At 39.9% G+C, this 18,216-nt stretch overlaps 1 protein-coding gene across 2 annotated transcripts in view; it reads left to right on the top strand.

Annotated features, from left to right (window-relative positions):
- PHEX (phosphate regulating endopeptidase X-linked) overlaps nt 1-18,216 on the top strand; it is a 134,623-nt gene that overhangs the window by 97,706 nt on the left and 18,701 nt on the right. For both annotated transcript variants that reach the window (XM_080377574.1, XM_080377573.1), the window contains exons 16-21: nt 4,224-4,278; nt 7,454-7,521; nt 9,365-9,495; nt 12,496-12,561; nt 12,684-12,788; nt 14,626-14,702. In XM_080377574.1, coding sequence (XP_080233700.1) covers nt 4,224-4,278; nt 7,454-7,521; nt 9,365-9,495; nt 12,496-12,561; nt 12,684-12,788; nt 14,626-14,702 — 502 coding nt within the window. The remainder of the gene's footprint in view (nt 1-4,223; nt 4,279-7,453; nt 7,522-9,364; nt 9,496-12,495; nt 12,562-12,683; nt 12,789-14,625; nt 14,703-18,216) is intronic.

Genomic DNA, 18,216 nt, shown 5'->3' with positions numbered 1-18,216 from the left:
GCATTCCAGAGCAGTAAGGTGAAGTAAGAGGAAAGTTCAGCAGTCACTGCCCAAGGGTCCAGACACAGGACTTAGGAACACCAGCCTACCTGGAGGTGAATCTGGTGAGGGATGTGGAGGGCAACAAGAAACATTTCTGCAAGTGTAGCAGCAGCAGCAGAAAGTCTAGGAAAATTACAGTCTAACTGCTGAATGGGGGAAGGGGACCTGGTGACAAATGACATGGAAAAGGCCGTACTCAATGCCTCCATTGCCGTAGTCTTTAATGGTAAGACTGGCTTTCAGGAATTGCAGACCCTTGAGACCAGAGGGGAAGTCTGAAGCAAGGAGACTTACCCTCAGTGGAGGAGAAATTTAAGGAATATTTAAACAGACAGACTCTGACAGGGTGCACCTACAAGTGCTGAAGGAGCTGATTGATGTCCTTGTGAGGCCACTCTTGATTATCTTTAAAAGGTTGTGGTGATCGTTGGAGGTTCCTGAGAACTGGAAGAAAGCAAATGTCACTCCTGTCTTCAAGAAGATCCAGGGAACTACAAACTGGCCAGCCTCAAGTCAGTCTGTGTGTACATGATGGAGTAGGTCCTGCAAACAGTTTCCTTGACCAGCCTTCTAGGATGAGATGACTAACTTGGTAGATGAGGGGAGAGCCATGAATGCAATTCATCTTGACTTAGTAAGACTTTCAGCACTTTCTCCCCTAACATTCTTAAATGCAAACTGCTGAAGAATGGGCTAGGCAAGTGGATGGTTGGGTGGACTGAAAACTGATTGAACTACTGGGCTTAAAGGGCTGTGATGAGAAATTCTGGGCTTTAAAGTGCTGTAATCAGTGGTACAAAGTCCATCTGGAGGATGATCTAGTCTGGCTGTCCCACCTTGCCACCTGTAAAATGCATGGTTGTAGAGTATCAGTGCTGTTATGAGACAACTTGAACTCAGCTGTCTACAGACCTCCAGTGCTCTTGTGGCATGTGACACCAGTGCCTATCCCAGAATAATGCTTCAGTCCTATGACACTGCTGCAAAAGTACGTAGGTTGTGAGAAGGTAGTCCAGGAAGAGTCTGAAAGTCCAGGTCCTACATATTGGCTGATAGGTTTGTGTGGGGTCTGTAATAAGACAACACGGTTTTCTTTCTGTGTGCTGTTTGTAATGGCCTTGAGTGTAGGCTCCAAGCCTGCACTAGCAACGAAGTGTATGAAGAGAGGCTTTCAGCCTGTATCCCTCTTCTGGGTCTGTGTAGAGGGAGAAAGCATGAAAAGATGCGCTAAAGCCTAAATTTATGGTGAGGTGTTAGCTTAAAGTACCTTCCCAGTGCCTGTATCCATTCCTTAAGATGTGAAATTCTCTGAAGTCTGGCTGACTTACTTCTCTAGATCAGTCCTTTGCTTGCTTGAACTCCAGTGGCATATAAATAATCCCATTAGTATTTATTGCTTCTACAGCCTATAAGCTCTCTGAGTTTTGTCATTAATTCTTCTAGGTGCAATATGCCAAGCAAGAAAGAAACAGACTTCACAAGGGATTTGCCTAAATTGAGGGATTCAAAACAGCACAAAATAAGAAACTGTCAGGTTTCTATCTTCTGTTATAACTCCAAGGAGATTCTAGGTCTAGGACACTCTTATCCTTGTTCCCTCCAAGAATGATCTGGTTGATGCTTGCCTGAGGGAGACATTGCATACGGGAGAGGATGCCCTGTGTTGCCAACTCTGAATCTGTTCCTTGTAGCACTGCAATAGTGAACAAGCACCCTCCCTCATTTAGTGCTACCAGTCTCTGGAGAACAGAACACCTTTGCTTTACTAGCTGCCCAAGAACCACTTTCAAAACTATATAACTTTTTTCTTAAAAAAAGAAAAAAAAATCCTATTTGGGGTAATACATTACCCAAAGTACCCTGAGTTTTTCTTAAATGTGTACTACACTCTAGTGGCTTCTGACTCTGCTTTGGCCTGAAAATGCTTCTTAAGCTTCCTTTAGTGCAATCAGACTACAAAGATTTTTCACACAGCTGCCCAGAAGCAGAAACAACTCCTACAAACAAGCTCTATGCTTAGGCATGTCTTACCTAAAATGGATCCTGACTTGGAGTAAAGTGATTATTAACCTGTTGTATGGACTCAGGATTGGGCCTTCTCTCTGTTCATTCACTTGACTTGTTATGTGAAAACTTTATCTCGTGGCTTAACTCACAACTGTCTGTGTTTCAGCAATGTCCTATGAAGACATCTTTAGATGGATGAGCCTGAGTAAAGTTTTGCACCTAGTTTACTGTAAATAATGTATATTACCTCCACCTGGCACACAGACAAGTGCAAATTCACTACACAAGTCTACACTGGACAAAATAATTGCAGCTTGATAGCAGTGACAGGTGAAAGGCACACAGGATTGTGTGACCCTAAACATGATTTTTGGGATGACTGTGCTACCTTGTCCATACCATCTTCAGTTTGGGCTCATTTATTCATTTTGGCCATAGTTCCACTCATCTGCTGTTGGAGGGAGAGGATCATTTGGGGTTAGCAGACCCTAATGATTCCTTCAATAAATGGTTTCTTTGGCATGTCCAAAGATCTTTACTGAGGTTCAGTATTTGGAAGGAACCAGGCTATGTAGTTCAGATTAGATTTCCAGCTCTTAACACCAGCTCTTAACTTAGTGTACTAACAAGCAATTTTCGTCAGGTTGTGTGAGTGTACCATTGCTGTGAGATGTTTAAAAGCATACATGGTAAATTCTCTTCTGTGTGGGCTGGGAGGCAAAGAGAGTTAGATCAGGAAGACTTTGTCCTTGACATTGCTACAATTGTGTTTTGTAGCATTGGAAAAGCAAATGATAATATGCTCGAAACAAAACAGCATCTGGAGGAGTAAGAAAAAAAACACTTGGAAAATAAATTTGAAAACCACATTTTTTGTAAGGTAATTGCAAATAGGTATTCCAGGCGGCCAGGGAGGAGCAGAAGAAAAAAAACAGATGGGTAGGCCAGGAAGGCATGCCACTTGTCACATCATTTGACATGAATGACACACAGCATACTGTCTTTATATACTTTGTAAGGAAAGGACAAAAATCTTGTCTGACAGTTTACCTCAGATAGGAAGAAATCCATGTCCTGTTTATCAACAAAAACTGAATAGTGTTCGAATCAAGCAAATGTGATTTTAGTTTTGACCTGAGTGGCCAGGTGATTTCTTGAAAAGAGACCCATAAGCTGAAGCAGAGGTTCCTGGGAAAGCAAGCGAATCACCTGAGGAAACTGGTTCTTCTTTGACAAGGTGATGTCCATGTGGGGTGACCTTCGAAGTGGGTGTATGCCTATGCTTTATGGATGGGAGTTCCTGACACAAGACTGCAAATTCCACATTTGGGTCTGTAAGGATGACACTTTTCACCAGAATACAAAAACGTTGACTGCAGATGTCTGTTTTGTTTAGCAGTTTTTTTGGCTGTTAAACTGCTACCATGTTCAGCTACACTGTCTTCAGAATGGTGGCACTGAAATGTCTCCCAGGCATTAGAAACAGACCTGTGACATTCAGTTTATGCAACAATTTTGATTCCTGTATGCAACGTCAGTAGATCATCACTCACTTAGAGTGTCTCCATGGACAGGTTTTTGGCAACTACCAGAAGCAGCCAGGTAATTCCTGTAGCGACTGACTCTACACCCTTAATGGTCTATAGCTCTCCATTACCAAAGTGCCTAAGTATGTTCATTTGCCTTTGATTTTCATAGACTATATAGAATTAGGTTTACATTTTATCACTTTCATATGTCTCTTGCTGCACTGAAGCATCATGAAGCTAACACTTTCTGAATTCTTGTTTCATTTTACCTATATATATTGTCTGTTGGTCTGCCAACACATCTGAGGGCAATCCAATAGTTTTCTTCACAGGAAACACTAGGTGTTTTTTTCACAGGAACGTGTGCACTTACACACACAGACATGTGCGTAGCCATGGAAGAAAATAAAGTTCTTGCAGTGCAGCATCTTGTTGCCATTGTGGTCCTGAAGGAGGGAGGATCTCTGCCTCTTTCAAAGATCCTCTCTACTGCATTCTGAAACTGCCATCTGAGGGAAAGCTCCTCTAGCAAAACCTTCCGTAACAAAACAAAAAAGGTCATAAAATCCAAAACCTTGGGCCTTGTGACTGTTATTCAGCTGTAGTGAACTAGGGACCTCACTATTACTGGTTTTGCTGTTGCAGGATTCCCAGCAGGAGAACTGCAGAAGCCTTTCTTTTGGGGAACGGAGTATCCTAGGTAAGTACTGCAGTACAGAATCTCATACACCTGGAAATGAGGAATAGCAGGGAAAGGTACTGGAAATACATATAAATGAAGAATAGGACATGGAGAAGGCGGCTACACTGCTGAAGATGACCAACAGGTAGTGCACAGGAATACTGTGTTGTCCTTCTGTAGGGAAAGCTTGTCTCTTGGGTTGTATGTTCTTCCCCACTGTGTCCTGCTTTCACTGCTGAAAAAAACACTTTGAAAACTGCTGCTTTGTGCAACTACTTTTCTTACCCTTGGGAGCTGTATGTGTTGCGGTTGTCTTAAACTGGTGACTGATTTCTCACAGGATTTGCTAATTAAGTGCACCTGAGTGGAAGTGTTTCAATGCTACAGCATGCAGATGCAGCAGTGTGCACATGGCAGGTATTAAAAGGAATTGTAAATCAGGTAGCTAACACTTCCTGAACAGAAGTGAATACCCTGAGAAGCCATTTATTATCAGTTTATTGTTCACTCTCTGCTAATATTTAAGATTAACAGTGGGCCTTCATCTGTGCCTGTTGAGGTGCGTGAGAATATCTCCATGTGCGTAAGTGATTGCCTGAGCAGGCCTATGTGCTTCTGTAGTTGGGGAAGAGTAATTATAGGTCACATATATTTAATTTTGAAAAATCGCTGCTTTTGTGCAGTTCAATAACTTTCTATTTTAGGGCAGGATAAGATCGTGAAAAGTTTCTGATGGAAGTTTCTGAAAGTTCTTTTGTAGTTATGTAAATCTAGTTACTGGTGAAACATATCTGTAATAAATCTTTATTAAAAAGAAGCAAAGTTTTCAAACATTTTAGGTTTGCCATCTTCCAATCTAGACATGTCCTTGTAAACAGAAAATTTGGCAATATATGTAGAGAGACACATTCAATTTAGGAACAAATGAATCTGCATTCAGAGAGAATTCTTATGAGCCAGGTGACTTTCTAAGTGGTAATTGGAGATAGAAGAAAGTCCTTTCTTGTTAAGGTGAAGGAACTTTCTGCTGTGGTTATTGCAGACCTGCTTCCAGCTTTCCTTTCTGAAGAGATTTCTTTGTACCCTGACCTTCTGCCGTAGCAATAGAATTGTGGTTCTTTCAAAGAATTATACTTTGCTCGTTTCTCTTCTTTAAAGGTTACCTTAGCTTAAATTGGTTTTGCTTCAGTACATATCAAAATGAAATTTAGTAAACAAATGTAGCTGGTTTATGTCAGACAATAGATTGCTTTTGTCCTTGAAATATTCTGGATCTGTTTTCTGTCTGCTTAAAAGAAGCAGTACATGGCAGCTGAACAGGAAAATCATCAAAAAGTCATCAGCATTTGCTAGAAAACCGATTTAGCAAATTTTTAACATTTAGAGGCATTTTAGTGTCCAGTTCCAGCGTAACCACTATAAAACAGTTGCATGTATTTGCATAAAGGGAAGCTAAGTTACCACATTACATCTCAGTACATGAAATAAAATACCATTCAAATGCCATTATTCATAGTTATGAGTCTTCAGTTGCCAGATATATTGAAATGGAGACTTCAAACTTCTTGAGTTGGTAGCTTCCCTACAGTGCTTTGAGTTCCCCTTTAATATAGTTAGTACCTCTTGGGCTGTATCTAATCCCCTGCATCTCTGTCCAGCTGTGCCCCAGAAGTGAAGAGCATGAACAGATCTGGGAGCATTTCTGGCAAAAATGTTGTTGAGCTGGGCAAAATGCTTAAGGGGGTTCACAGAAACAAAGGCCAACATTCATGCCAAACTTCATCCCATCTTTTGGAGCTGGGAAATGCCCTAGGAGTGCCCAGGCACCAGCCTGTTCTTTGTCCCTGCCACTTGTGGTAACCGAGAAGCTTAGAGGAAAAAAAAGATGTATTTAGTAATAGGGCTTATTGGTTCTTCTTGACCTCCTTACATGTTTTGTGTCATTATTTTTATACTTCTCCAGCTGCAAAAAAAAATCCTGTATAACTTCTTTACTTCAGATATGGAAAACAAGTCTAATATAGTACATTTAGTATGGGTAATTATCAGTGTGCTACACAAGATTACAAATTTGTCACACAAAAGGGTGATATTTCCATTTCTGAAATGTATAATTTTAACTAGCATTTTTAGTGAAGGTTTGTAATAGTACTTGTGGGAAAAAAAACAGTAGGGAAGATTTTATCACATGCAAATTACCTTTCAGGAAAGAAAAAAAACAAAGTGAAGAATTGTCATGGGAGCAGGGGGAATTAAACGATATAAATACTTTTTGGGCATGACTGAGATGAGCAATTAGTGTGCTATGGATCATTATGTCCAGTAATAACATGTTAACTGCAAAACTCTCTGCCTTTCTCCTGTATCAATAGAATGTGTTAGAAATAATATAAGCCACTTTGAAGTATAGCATCTCAATAACTGAAATAATTAAAATCCCAAAGTACAACTTAACAAATGAAAGATGCATTCAGTAGATCACTTCCCCTGCAATATCCACTGCATTTGATATAAAAAAGCCCTGAACCTTTCCTTCTTTCATCCCTATTTCTCCCAGATGCATGTTTATTTGGATAGAACCAGGAAAACATAATTGTCAGTAGGAATACAAAATATTTCTTTCTATTCTGTTTCTCCAGTGCATTAGATCTGACTGTAGATCGTGTCCTGTTCCTGGGCAGGTGCATGGAAATTGTATAACCTCTCTTTTTAAAACTGAAGGGAAATCTCTTTAATGCAAGTCAGTCATTTGCAAGTCTGTTTCTTGCATGCCAGCAAAGAATGACTGGAGATGGCATTACAGAAGCCCATTGCAGCCTTTCATCTATCCTTTTTTCATGACGATGCTAAGAGAATCATTTTACCTATAACTTTGTCTCATTCTCAGTTAGACTATACACAGTGCAGGCAGCTGAAGGAGATGTTTGGACCTCATATGATGCTAGTAAGGGATTTGGTTAGAAGAGTGAATCATCACAATGCTTTTTAAAGTTTTTTTATGAAAGGTTGCTTTTAAACAGGTAAGAGGTGAACATTCAGGCTTTCAAAAACTTTAAGTCAAAATTGTGCAGGTATGATTTTTACATCCATTCTCCCCCAGCTTAAGTAAATAATGATCTTTCCTGAAGTCTTCTGTTCTTTCACATTCATGCCTGTGGACACTTTCTGAGGAAACTGCTTTGTTGTGTTACAGGTCATTAAGCTATGGTGCCATAGGGGTAATTGTTGGTCACGAGTTTACTCATGGATTTGATAGCAATGGTGAGTGTCTGTATGTTGAGAAGGTGAGGGCTTTTTTTACAGAGCAGACAGATTAGAAAGCTGACTTGTATATGCTGTAGCATTTTTTAATTTGGGGGGGTTTAGCAATGCAGAATTGTGTGGAAAAATTATACATTTGTTTTTATGAATTTATCTACATATAATGTTGCTTGTCTGAACAAGAGTTTCTTTGGTAAGGAATGCCGCAAGTTTGACATTTTCTGTTTATTTTGAATGGAAACTAAATCAGCAACAGCTTCAGAAAGCCCTGGCTGGGGGAGTGAGAAGGGCAGAGGGATAAGTTCTCATTGATAAAAATGATTTCCAAGAAAACTTTTCATTTCGGTTTTGACTTTTTTCAAAAGACAATTACTTCTAGATGTTAAAACACAGCACTGGAACAAAAGTGGAACAGAAAATGTATTGCAAAATATTTAAAAAAGAAAGAGAGAGAGCGAAAAACAGAAGAAATGGTGTGGAAATGTCAAACCAACTGTCCTGAAAAACTGGGTGGAGTGGAGCATTACCACCATCTAACTTCAGTATCTCAGTAAAATGTTTTTTAAAATTGGGCTTCTAAGAGAGGGAGGGGGGTGAAGAGAGAGAGAAACACAAACCTCCTTCTCCAGGGAGCAATTCTGAGTGTCTGACTGACATCCTGCTCTGACTCACTGTCTAGAGAAACCTCTTTCCACTGAAAATACAGGGAGTTTAAGGAAAAGCAAGCTTCTAGCTCACTGCCTAACAAAAGTTAGGTTGCTTAATGTTGCATTACTTTGAGTATCTTTTAAAAAATAAAGGAAAATCTTGTATCCTGTTGGCAGTGCTCTGCAACATTTTGTGTCAGCAAACACTCCAGAATGGAATGGTTCTTCACTATCTCCCAACTCATTTGTAGGAGACTGTCTTATCTCTATCATGTCTCCAGCCAGTCAGACAGGAACATAAGATTTGATTCCCTTGGGAGACCACTACCTCTTGCCCAGGATCTTACCTTCCAAATATAGAAATAAATAAGTCTCTAGGTAATTTTTCATCTTGAAGAGGATGACACACAAGAAAAAAATAAAGAAATAAAAAGATGAAAGAAAACATTTTTGGTACTTGCTATCATGTCCCCTGGTTGCTTCTTACTTGTCTTTCCTGCAGTCATAATGAAGAATCAAATCACAGAGCAAGGCTGCATCCACATAGGCAGATAAACCTGCTCCCAAAAAGTGTCCTAACATGTCTTGTGTCTGACTGGCTGGAGGCATGATGGAGATTAGGTACTCTCCTACAAATGAGATGGAGCAGGGACCTGAGGCAGAATCTTCTATGAGCCATTGCTGTCGCTGTCAGCTTGAGGTATGGGATGTATGTATTCTCCTTGTTTCCATGAATAACATTCAATGTTCTGGTTTTACTCCAAAGTAAAAAATGGAAACTTCAGAAGTTTCCAGGAAATGGATTTTTTTCCTGGTCAAGTGTATAATTAATTAATAATAAATTAGTTACCATCAGATTTGCAGAATCAAAGACATATGTTCTGAGGATGAAAAATACTTGCAATTGTACTTAGAAGAAAGCACATATGTCTCTTACACTATGGAATAGTAAAATGTATTTTAGAACTCATAAGACATGACTATTTTTTTCTGAAAATGGAAATTATGACAATAAACAGAATGCCAGCTTTTCACCACTGACATGAATGGGGTCAAGATTTTGCTCACTGATCTTATCCATTTTGTACAACATTTGCATGAGTACATTCACTTCTCATTTCCGTGCAGGTGATAACAAAACTGGGAAAATATGGGGGTTTCTCCTAAAAAAATGTTTGTTTTCTTTCTTTTTTAAGGTCGGAAATATGACAAAAATGGAAATTTAGACCCTTGGTGGACTACTGACTCTGAAGAAAAATTTAAAGAGAAAACAAAATGCATGATTAATCAATACAGCAATTACTACTGGAAAAGAGCTGGCTTACATGTATGTGAAACACCAGTGACTGAAAACAGTGGTGCATTAGGAGTTCCAGGGGTTTTTTTTAAGTTTTCTTTTCATAAATCCCATCATGATGGGATATTAGGCTACCAGCTTCATTTCTTACAAAAAAAAAACCAAAACATTTTCTGAAGTGAATAATTGTGATTAAAATTGTCTGTCAGGTTTGATCAGTCCAGTCAAATGCCACTACCCACACCCTGGTGACAGGGTTAAACCGCTTCTCCCCATCACATTGTTTTGGAATCAGAGGAAGAGGATGAAGCCACTCAGCAGGGCTGGTCTAATTACTGCGAGCAGCGTGTTAAATGTCTTCTGAAGATGAGGTCTGTAATGAAAACTGAGCAGTCACTCGTTTTAAAAAGAAGACTATAATAGCATGTTTTATAGATTCCTTTAGCAATTCCGCCTGCCATTTATTACAACTATAAAATGGATGCATAAACCCTACTTCATTTCAGTTTCAACTCTTGCTATTTCTTCCATGTGTGCACGCAGACCCAATTTTATCTCAAATGAAGGGAGTATGATAGCAGTAGCTCATAGAAAAGGATTGAGAAAAAAGTGCAAGTGAGTGATTTCTTTTTCATTGTCTATTAGTTATGGGCTTCCCTGAAAATGTGCACATTATGTAAGTGTCCAAAATGAAGGAAATATAGGGCAAATACCGTATCTTCAGAAATCAGTAGCTAAAATTCCAGTAATGCTGGCTGGGACGTGAATTTAATCTTAATTTTCAGGATAAAACACATACCTTACCTCCTACTCAATTCTACCACCTCTACTTAAATTTTAGAATAAAAAATACAATTATATTCTTGCTTTTTAAGAATAAAGAGGTCACACTGAATGCTTAGGGATAATTTTAACACTTTCCCCAGGCTGTTTGTGTTAGTCTCAGAGATAACAAAGCCATATTGTAGTCCAGTCTGAAGTCCAACAACTCATGAAGTACTTCATGTAAGGTAATTTACAAATAAAAATTCTCAGGCTCATTCCTGAATATCTCTAGGACATAAAATGTCAATACAAAAATGCCACATAAAGAAGGTCATTAAAACCTTCCCCAAGGATGTGACTGAGCCCTTCCCATGCTCCTGCCATTGGCTTGGCCACCTGCTTTACCTTCTGCAGTGTCTCTTGACATGGGTAGATCTGAATTTCCCCTCCAGTGTAGCTACTGCCTTTGAAGTCCGTGAATGGATTTACTAGACAGATCCTGTTACCCACAGCCTTATCCACATGGCTTTTCCCTCCTATTTCTGCGGGATAGCCTAAAGCACTTTTTAGATGATAGAAGGAGAATATTCGCATTTTCTGCCATATTTTATAGCTTATGTATGAAGAGCTATGCATGCAAAGACCTTTTTTTTTTTTTTTTGCCTGTCATTTACATCAATATTCTGCAGATTTTTTATGTCTGTATGAATATTTTTCATGGATCGAGAAACCTATTTGCTCTTCTTCTTTCTCATCCAGTTTACAATAAAAATGTCTCCAGAAAAGAAGTGTAATGAAAGAAAAAGTGGATATAGAAATGGCTTCAGAGTGCAGCAATCACATAAGTCATCTGATCAAATAACTGGCTTATCACAGTCCCCTGAGCCCTGTCACAAACTGTCTGCGTAGAGTAGTCTCAGCTACCTGACCCAGAGCTGCCCAAGATCAGCGGAAAGACTTCTGCCACTTATTAAAATGACCTATGATCCAAGTGCCACTGCTAGGTTACTCTCATTTATGCTCTAAATCAGACCTCTTCACAAGCCCACTGCAAGTAAAATGTATGAGTAGGCAGGCCAGAAAAAAGGCAGCTGGTTTGTATGCATGTTCCCTGGTGTCCCAGCACCTTTTCTGCTAAAAGCCTGTCTCCCATCTCCCTCTCCAGCCCTCTGAGGAAAGGGATGCTCTTTCCTCTGCTGCTCCTATTTCCCCTTTATTACACCCTTGAGTGTAACATTGGACTCCAGGCATCAAGGAAGATGCCTGGAGTCCAGTCTGGGTACTCATCTGCACTGAGTGGTGGGGCTGTGCACACATACCTGAGTATCCCCTAGGTCCTTTTACCTCTTTTCCCCCATTTTGCCTTCTTTTACCATCCTGAAACTAAGGTGAGTCCTGACACCAGCGCCCCTGCACTCATCCCTGTGGCATGGGAGAGCCCATTGTCAGAAGATCTGCAGGCCAACATTGACCTTCAGAGCTCTGATCAAAACTGTGCTCCATTACCTTGCTTATTCGAGGCATAGTAGAGAGTAAAACTGCTTAATACAAATACAGTTTGGTAACACTAAGACCTTAGTAGGCTGAGTGATCAGAGATAATGCTCCCCTTGCAGAAATGAGGATTTCTTCACAATGATACTGCACTTGGTAATACCAGGAGACTGGCTTTTTTGCAAAGTTTAGATAGCGCTGCTTCTCACAATATATTCTCGTTGCTCTTGCTCTTGTAATCAATACCGGGGAAAAGCAGTGTGAATCTCCTTTGCAGATATTTTTAGAGCACTGAATATGCTATCAATTTCAATTCTGTCTCTGACAGTTATTTTTAATTGCACTGGTTTATATTATGACTTAAAGGTTATTGCAGCATCCCAGTAGTATATTAAGCAGAGAAACAAATATAACCTTTTAGATAAAAGTCTAAGAAGGTGCTACTGGATCTCACATGTAACCAGATAAAAAACTCTTCAGGGGAAAATTATTGATGCTGAGATCAAACATCAGGGACTGGATTCTTGGGTGCATTTTATCTACTACATTTTGTGCTACAGAGATCTAGGACCAGAACCAGGATAACTCATCATGGAAAATTGTTTACTGACAGTTTTCACATTGAAACCCAGTTTTCTTAACCAGAGGTATGATGGTTGAAATTGGCTGAGGTTGTTCTCATGTTGTTTTATTTTTTCCCCTGTTTCTTGAAGTTGTTCAAGAAGGCAGTTCAGGAACAGGTCAAATGACTGATGTTCTTTCATTCTGCCAGGTGAAAGGCAAGCGGACTTTGGCAGAAAACATTGCAGATAATGGAGGTTTGCGAGAGGCTTTCAGGGTAAGTAAATGAAAAATATCTGAAACATAGTATTATTTAAAAAAAAAAAAAAAAAGAAAAAAGAAAAGGCTGTGGTTAGGCTTCATGTTGCTGCAAGGCACTTTGTATCTCTTTCTTATCAGGCATACAGGAGATGGATTACAGAAAAGAGGGGAGGAGAAGAGGAGCCTTTACTGCCAGGGCTCAAGTTCACACACAACCAGCTTTTCTTTCTGAGTTATGCCCATGTGAGTAGTACAAATGTGTTTCAAGTCCCCATCTATTAACCAGTACAACGTACAGTGCAGAGTTGAGACTGCTTTGTTTCAACAGTCCACACCAGCCAAACCCAGACTTTTCAGGGTATAAGCAGACTTCTCCCAGGACCATTATTTCTTTTCTCTTTTTCTCTTTGTCCTCATCTATTCATGGTGCCAGAACTGCTGAAGTTATTCCTGGTTTTGCACAGTGTTGTCAGCAGCTTTCTTCCCTCTTCCTGCTTCCCTCCACTACAGGAGTCTTCTTGCACATAATGACTCCTTAGCCTCTTCCATTTTAGCTTCCCAGATTTCTGGCGCTTGCAATACACAGCAATTTCTGACTGTTTCCACCACAGACTCCTATTGCAAATGTACCAGCATTCATTACTGAGCATGTTGTTCGAGGAAACTAAGCAGCAGTGAAGAAAAACTTAGTTTATTTTTTGCCATCTTTCTTTGCTGTACACTAAATATGCTGTAGCAAAACTTTGATAGGGGATGTGAGTTTTTTAGAAAAACATGCAGAATAAGGGAGAGAATCAGAAATTATTTGGTTAAGAGAGTTGGGACAAAGTCACTGTATATGAAAGATAAAAACTGGGCTATAAAAGTTCGCCCAGCAGTTGAAGGAATGAATCATCTAAAACTGAAGAAACAGCATATCCAGTGCAATCAATGCAACCAACACTGGCTGAAAATAATTTCTCTGCTGAGAGTCAGTGTAGCAGTATACGGGCCTGTGACCATTTCAGTTTGACAATATTGACCAATGACAAGACTCAGCTTTGGTTGTTTATGCTGAGTTGAGTTTCACACTGTGTCAGTTTTTCTCCAAGAAAACTTTGAAGCCATAGGGAATATCTGAGGATCTTACAGGACCACTGCAGAAATCTTATGTCCAGTGTCTCCTCCTCTGAGGGGAGGCACATTCACAGTGAGAGCAGTGTATCCCAGGTACCTTGAGCTCAGCCTGCTTTCACAGAGCTCAAGACACTCAACAGACCCATCCAAACTGCCGGGGCTGTCTTCAGCCAGACAAAATTGCACCAAAGTCCACATATCCTATAGGCAGTCTGACTTAAAGGATTTTGTTGATAGGAAACATTCAGCACAGGGCTGTGTAAGTAAGGTAGGGGCTGCTTAAAGGGGATTTTTCATGCAATGAGTACAACAAAAGAGGGACTATTTAGCTATGCAAATATTCTCTCTACCCTGTTTTGTGGTCAGTTACAATTGGGTCAGGTTATCATATCAGGAATAATGAATTGGGGACCACTGATGGAACTTGAAAAATGTATAATTTTAAAATAAACTGACATTCCATCATGGAACAAATACATCAGGTAATACAGCTGCAATTCTAGAGATAATAAGCATCATTACGGGTACTTTTTACACACATTACATAGCTTTGAGACCAAGAAATATGCTTGGTAACTATTAAGGCATGAGGTGCTGCAGCACAAGCTGAAAAGCAAGTTAACATTATAGACAACTTCAAAAAAAAGAACTAGTAAAGTGGTTATGATTAGATGATGGGAATGAGTGGGTGGAGAGTAACGATGGGTGGAGGCTGTATCCACTAATTTGAAAACCAAGGGAATATACCAAGGGAATATACCTTTTCAAAAAGGGATTTGAAAACCAAGGGAATATACCAACAGAAAACTGCAAGTTAGCAAAGGTGAAACAGAACAGGAGTTTGTGTCTTGCCATTTTGTGCATATAGTAAGTAACAGGCATCTTAACAGTGACATTACATTCTGCTTTACTTACAAAGAGATCCCAGATAACATGCCTGTTTCTGCTTTTTGTCTTTTATCAGGTAAGATGCAACTCCTTTAGACCAGAATCTGCGAGAGAACAAATATATGTTGGAGCTCACAGCCCTCCTCAATTCAGGTAGTGCAAATAGTGTATTTACTCAGCACACATATGGAATCAATCACTGCAGCATACAAGTGCAGAAATTTAGCATGTTAAGAGGCGTTTAAGAGTGAACACAAATTTGGACTATGCTCTTGCTTTAGACTGAAATTGAAATGTGGTGGGTTTTTTTTTCAGCTGATCTTTTGCTATTACAAATACTCTTCTGTAAAAATGAAAGGCTTGCATTTATCTCCAAAAGCAGTTGACCCAGAACACATTCTGATACCTGTGATGTCCTGTAATCATGGCCTGGGTATCTAAAATGTCTCATCTATCACTTTTTTTTTTCCCCCCTATGCAATTCTAGTTTAGAAAACAGTGAATATTAGGAGAGTCCTTGATTTAATTTGCCTGAGTTCATTAAAATCTTTAACGTGAATATCTTGAATTATATTGATAATGCAAAGCAAAACATGCCCTGTAAGTTCAGTTCAAGATTAAACTCTTCAGCTGAACTTCAAGAGACACTTTGCTTGAAGCAGCTGGGGGAGTCCAGCCATAACAGGGTGTCTGTGTCTTTGCTCAAAAGGCCTCCCCCAGGCTCCCCTGTCCACAGGCACCCATGAGCCCCAAGAAGGAGAGGCTGGAAGAGGGGGAAGGTTTAAGGACTACATTTGAACAAGGAAGCCAGAGATTTTTTCTCTGCTTCTCCACAGAGGTTTTGTGACCAAGAGTGGTTGTTTCTGTTGAGATTCATGTTAAGAATTGTGTTTGTCCTCAGTCAAGTGCTACATTACCTCAGTATTTGGGGAAGGATGTTGACTCCACAAGGTGATTCACTGGATTAGTTGCCTTCTGGAGATTCCTACCACTTTCTGTTGACTAAAGAGGGAGCTGGGATCCCATCTTATCCGCGGCTAAGTTTAGGTGATATGAGCCCACTTTGCCTCACTTGTCTCTTGGTAAAGTAAAAATAGCAACACTGTCTTCACAGGGGATCTCTGAGGTTGCTTCCAGGTACTCTGACATATTCAGCCATGCCAAAGCTGAAGATACAAACACGGCATGCGTAGCACACCCTGCCTACTTATAACCAGAATAGGTTAAGAAATAATGGAACTGGAAATGGGATGACATAAATTTAGTATAAGCTAGCATTGCAGGTGTGTATGCTTGGTCTTGGTAGACCTCTGTACTCTGCATTGAAACCTGTACTCCCATACCTTTGCAATACCTGTTACGCCAGCTAGCCATGGTAAAAGTAGTGCAGTATGCAAGTCTGCATGCCTTTTAACCATTGAAAATAGATCATGACAATGAGGACAGGAGTATCAGACTGATCTTCGCCCTGCAGTGTGATATTCTTTTATAATTCCTTAACCTTGTTAAGATTTTGGTAAAATAACCATCTCTTGTCTTTTAAAGTCTTCAGATTTATTTACCTATATGTATATTTATATATTCAGAATCATTACGTAGCTACATTCCCATGAGGTGATGCAAATCGCAAAATATACAGGAAAGCCTGGGGATAGAGGATAAGTCATGAAGGAATAGGGCTAAGAAAGAAAATTCCAGAGAAGATGAGATGAATTTGGGGCCTGAAAAATACAGACAACACTTTTTCATAGTTTTTATGTGAGATACCCAAAACACGCTTCTGTTTCAGATCTGAAGAGAAACTGTGGTGCTTATCTTTTCCTGCAAATCCTATTGACTGGGCTAACAAATTATATTATCTATTTCCCCCAGCTTTGCTTCATTTATGTCCCAAGACCATTATAACAGCAGTACAGCTAGTTTCAACATTGACAGCTCTTGCTATCCAAAAAGCCCAAACAGCCCTTTTAAAAGTAATTACAAAAAGTAACTATAAAAGATGGTAGAAATGAGCAACACATATCCTGAGCATAGGTGTGTTCATCTAAGCTTGTCACCCCAGTTTCTTTTCACAGTCAAAAAAAGAATAGGCATTTTTAAAGTGTTTGTGTCTAGATATATATATATAAACCCCATCCTTCTGTAAGTAATACATTTAGATTACTTAGACTCTGCAAGTGCATCTTTCTATTGACTGCCAGTGGAGCCCAGGGTGACCCGTTCAAGGGAAGACATCTCTACTGTAGTTCAATGGGTTGAAATCCAGACAGCCCACTCTGATTCCACAGTTAAGGTGTGGTGATATCAAACCATGGGTAGAAAAGTCACATGCATAGACACATAAAGGTATTTCACTGGCTAAGTGAAATTTATTTTTTTTTATTATTATTATTTATTTATTTATTTTTAATTGACAGATTTCCAGATCTTAATTGTCAGTGCTATTTTTGAATGCTGGTTTCCGAGTGAAATCCCTCACATGGCAGGCAGAACTCCCACCACCTTCAGCAGCAGTTCTGCATGACCAGCTGTTACTGTTCCAGTCCCTGAATACGTATTTGCAACGTTTTTACAGTAAAGCTGTATATCTTATTTGAAAGCTAACCTAATTTTGTAATTCTCCCTACAAAACTGACCTTTATACATTTTTGCACCAGCTGACTGCAAATTTTCTTACTCACAGAAAGTCTAATCAATGTAATAAGAATGTTTTCTACCATGCTGAGCTATGCTGAGAAGCTGATTGTCTGCAGTGGAGAAAAATGACTTCCCACTGCATAACAAAGAGGGTGAAAAGGCATACAATTAATATCTCAGTAGATACTTTTCTGCTTTTAACTCAGGATGCTGTTTACTTTAATACCATTGCAAATTTCAGGTTAGTAAATTCCAAGATGCTTAAAAGCATAGAAAAAATCTGCAAACACCACAACCCCAATCTAGCAATGGTAAAATAATAATTTCTAACAGCATGAAATAATACAGACATGGAAGCAAGAGCCAAGGATGGCTGCAAACAAAGAGCAAGCTCTTCCCCTATGCCCGAAAGTGCCAGTCAGCGATGCAGACACATTGCCTAGCTCGTGTGAGGCAGGGATGTGCTATTCTGTCAGTATCACACCACCTGTGATGGAAGCAAGAGAGAGCTTGGGAGCTGGTCAGGGCAGAAGCCTCAGAAAACATATTTCCAAAATATCAGAGGAGTTGAGATGCTCACAGGTGTAAGGCTGAGCTGGCCAAGAAGAGAGTCTGTGCTTGTCCCCCAGGGCTTCAGGCTGAAAAGTCCCAGGGAGCCAGCATTTGTGGGGTGGGAAGGGGTGTGGGTGTGGGTGGGGGGGTGGGCAGAGGGTGCTGTTGCAAGTATTTGGCTGGTATGAGCAAAATCAAACCACTTCCAGCACAACCACAGTGTGTGCTTACCTCTGCCTGCCTGCTGGCCTGCAGCTGTTTGGCAGGTGCTGGGAGGATTCCACTGTGCAAGGCTACGGCTGATCTTCCACCTTTGCTGCCAAGGGTCAGATTAGAGAATCATTCTAAATCACATGGTATCCACAAAATGAAATCGTTTTCTGTTGAGTTTCTAGCAAAGTTAAATGCTTCTTAAAGCACCAAATGAAACAAGATTGTCTTCACATTAACTTTAACTGGAAGTGCTTCTCCTGAGCTT

The sequence above is a fragment of the Falco punctatus genome, assembly GCF_963210335.1.
Source record: "Falco punctatus genome assembly, chromosome: 2".
Classification (NCBI taxonomy): Eukaryota; Metazoa; Chordata; class Aves; order Falconiformes; family Falconidae; genus Falco; species Falco punctatus.
This window is presented reverse-complemented; position numbering and strand designations above follow the sequence as displayed.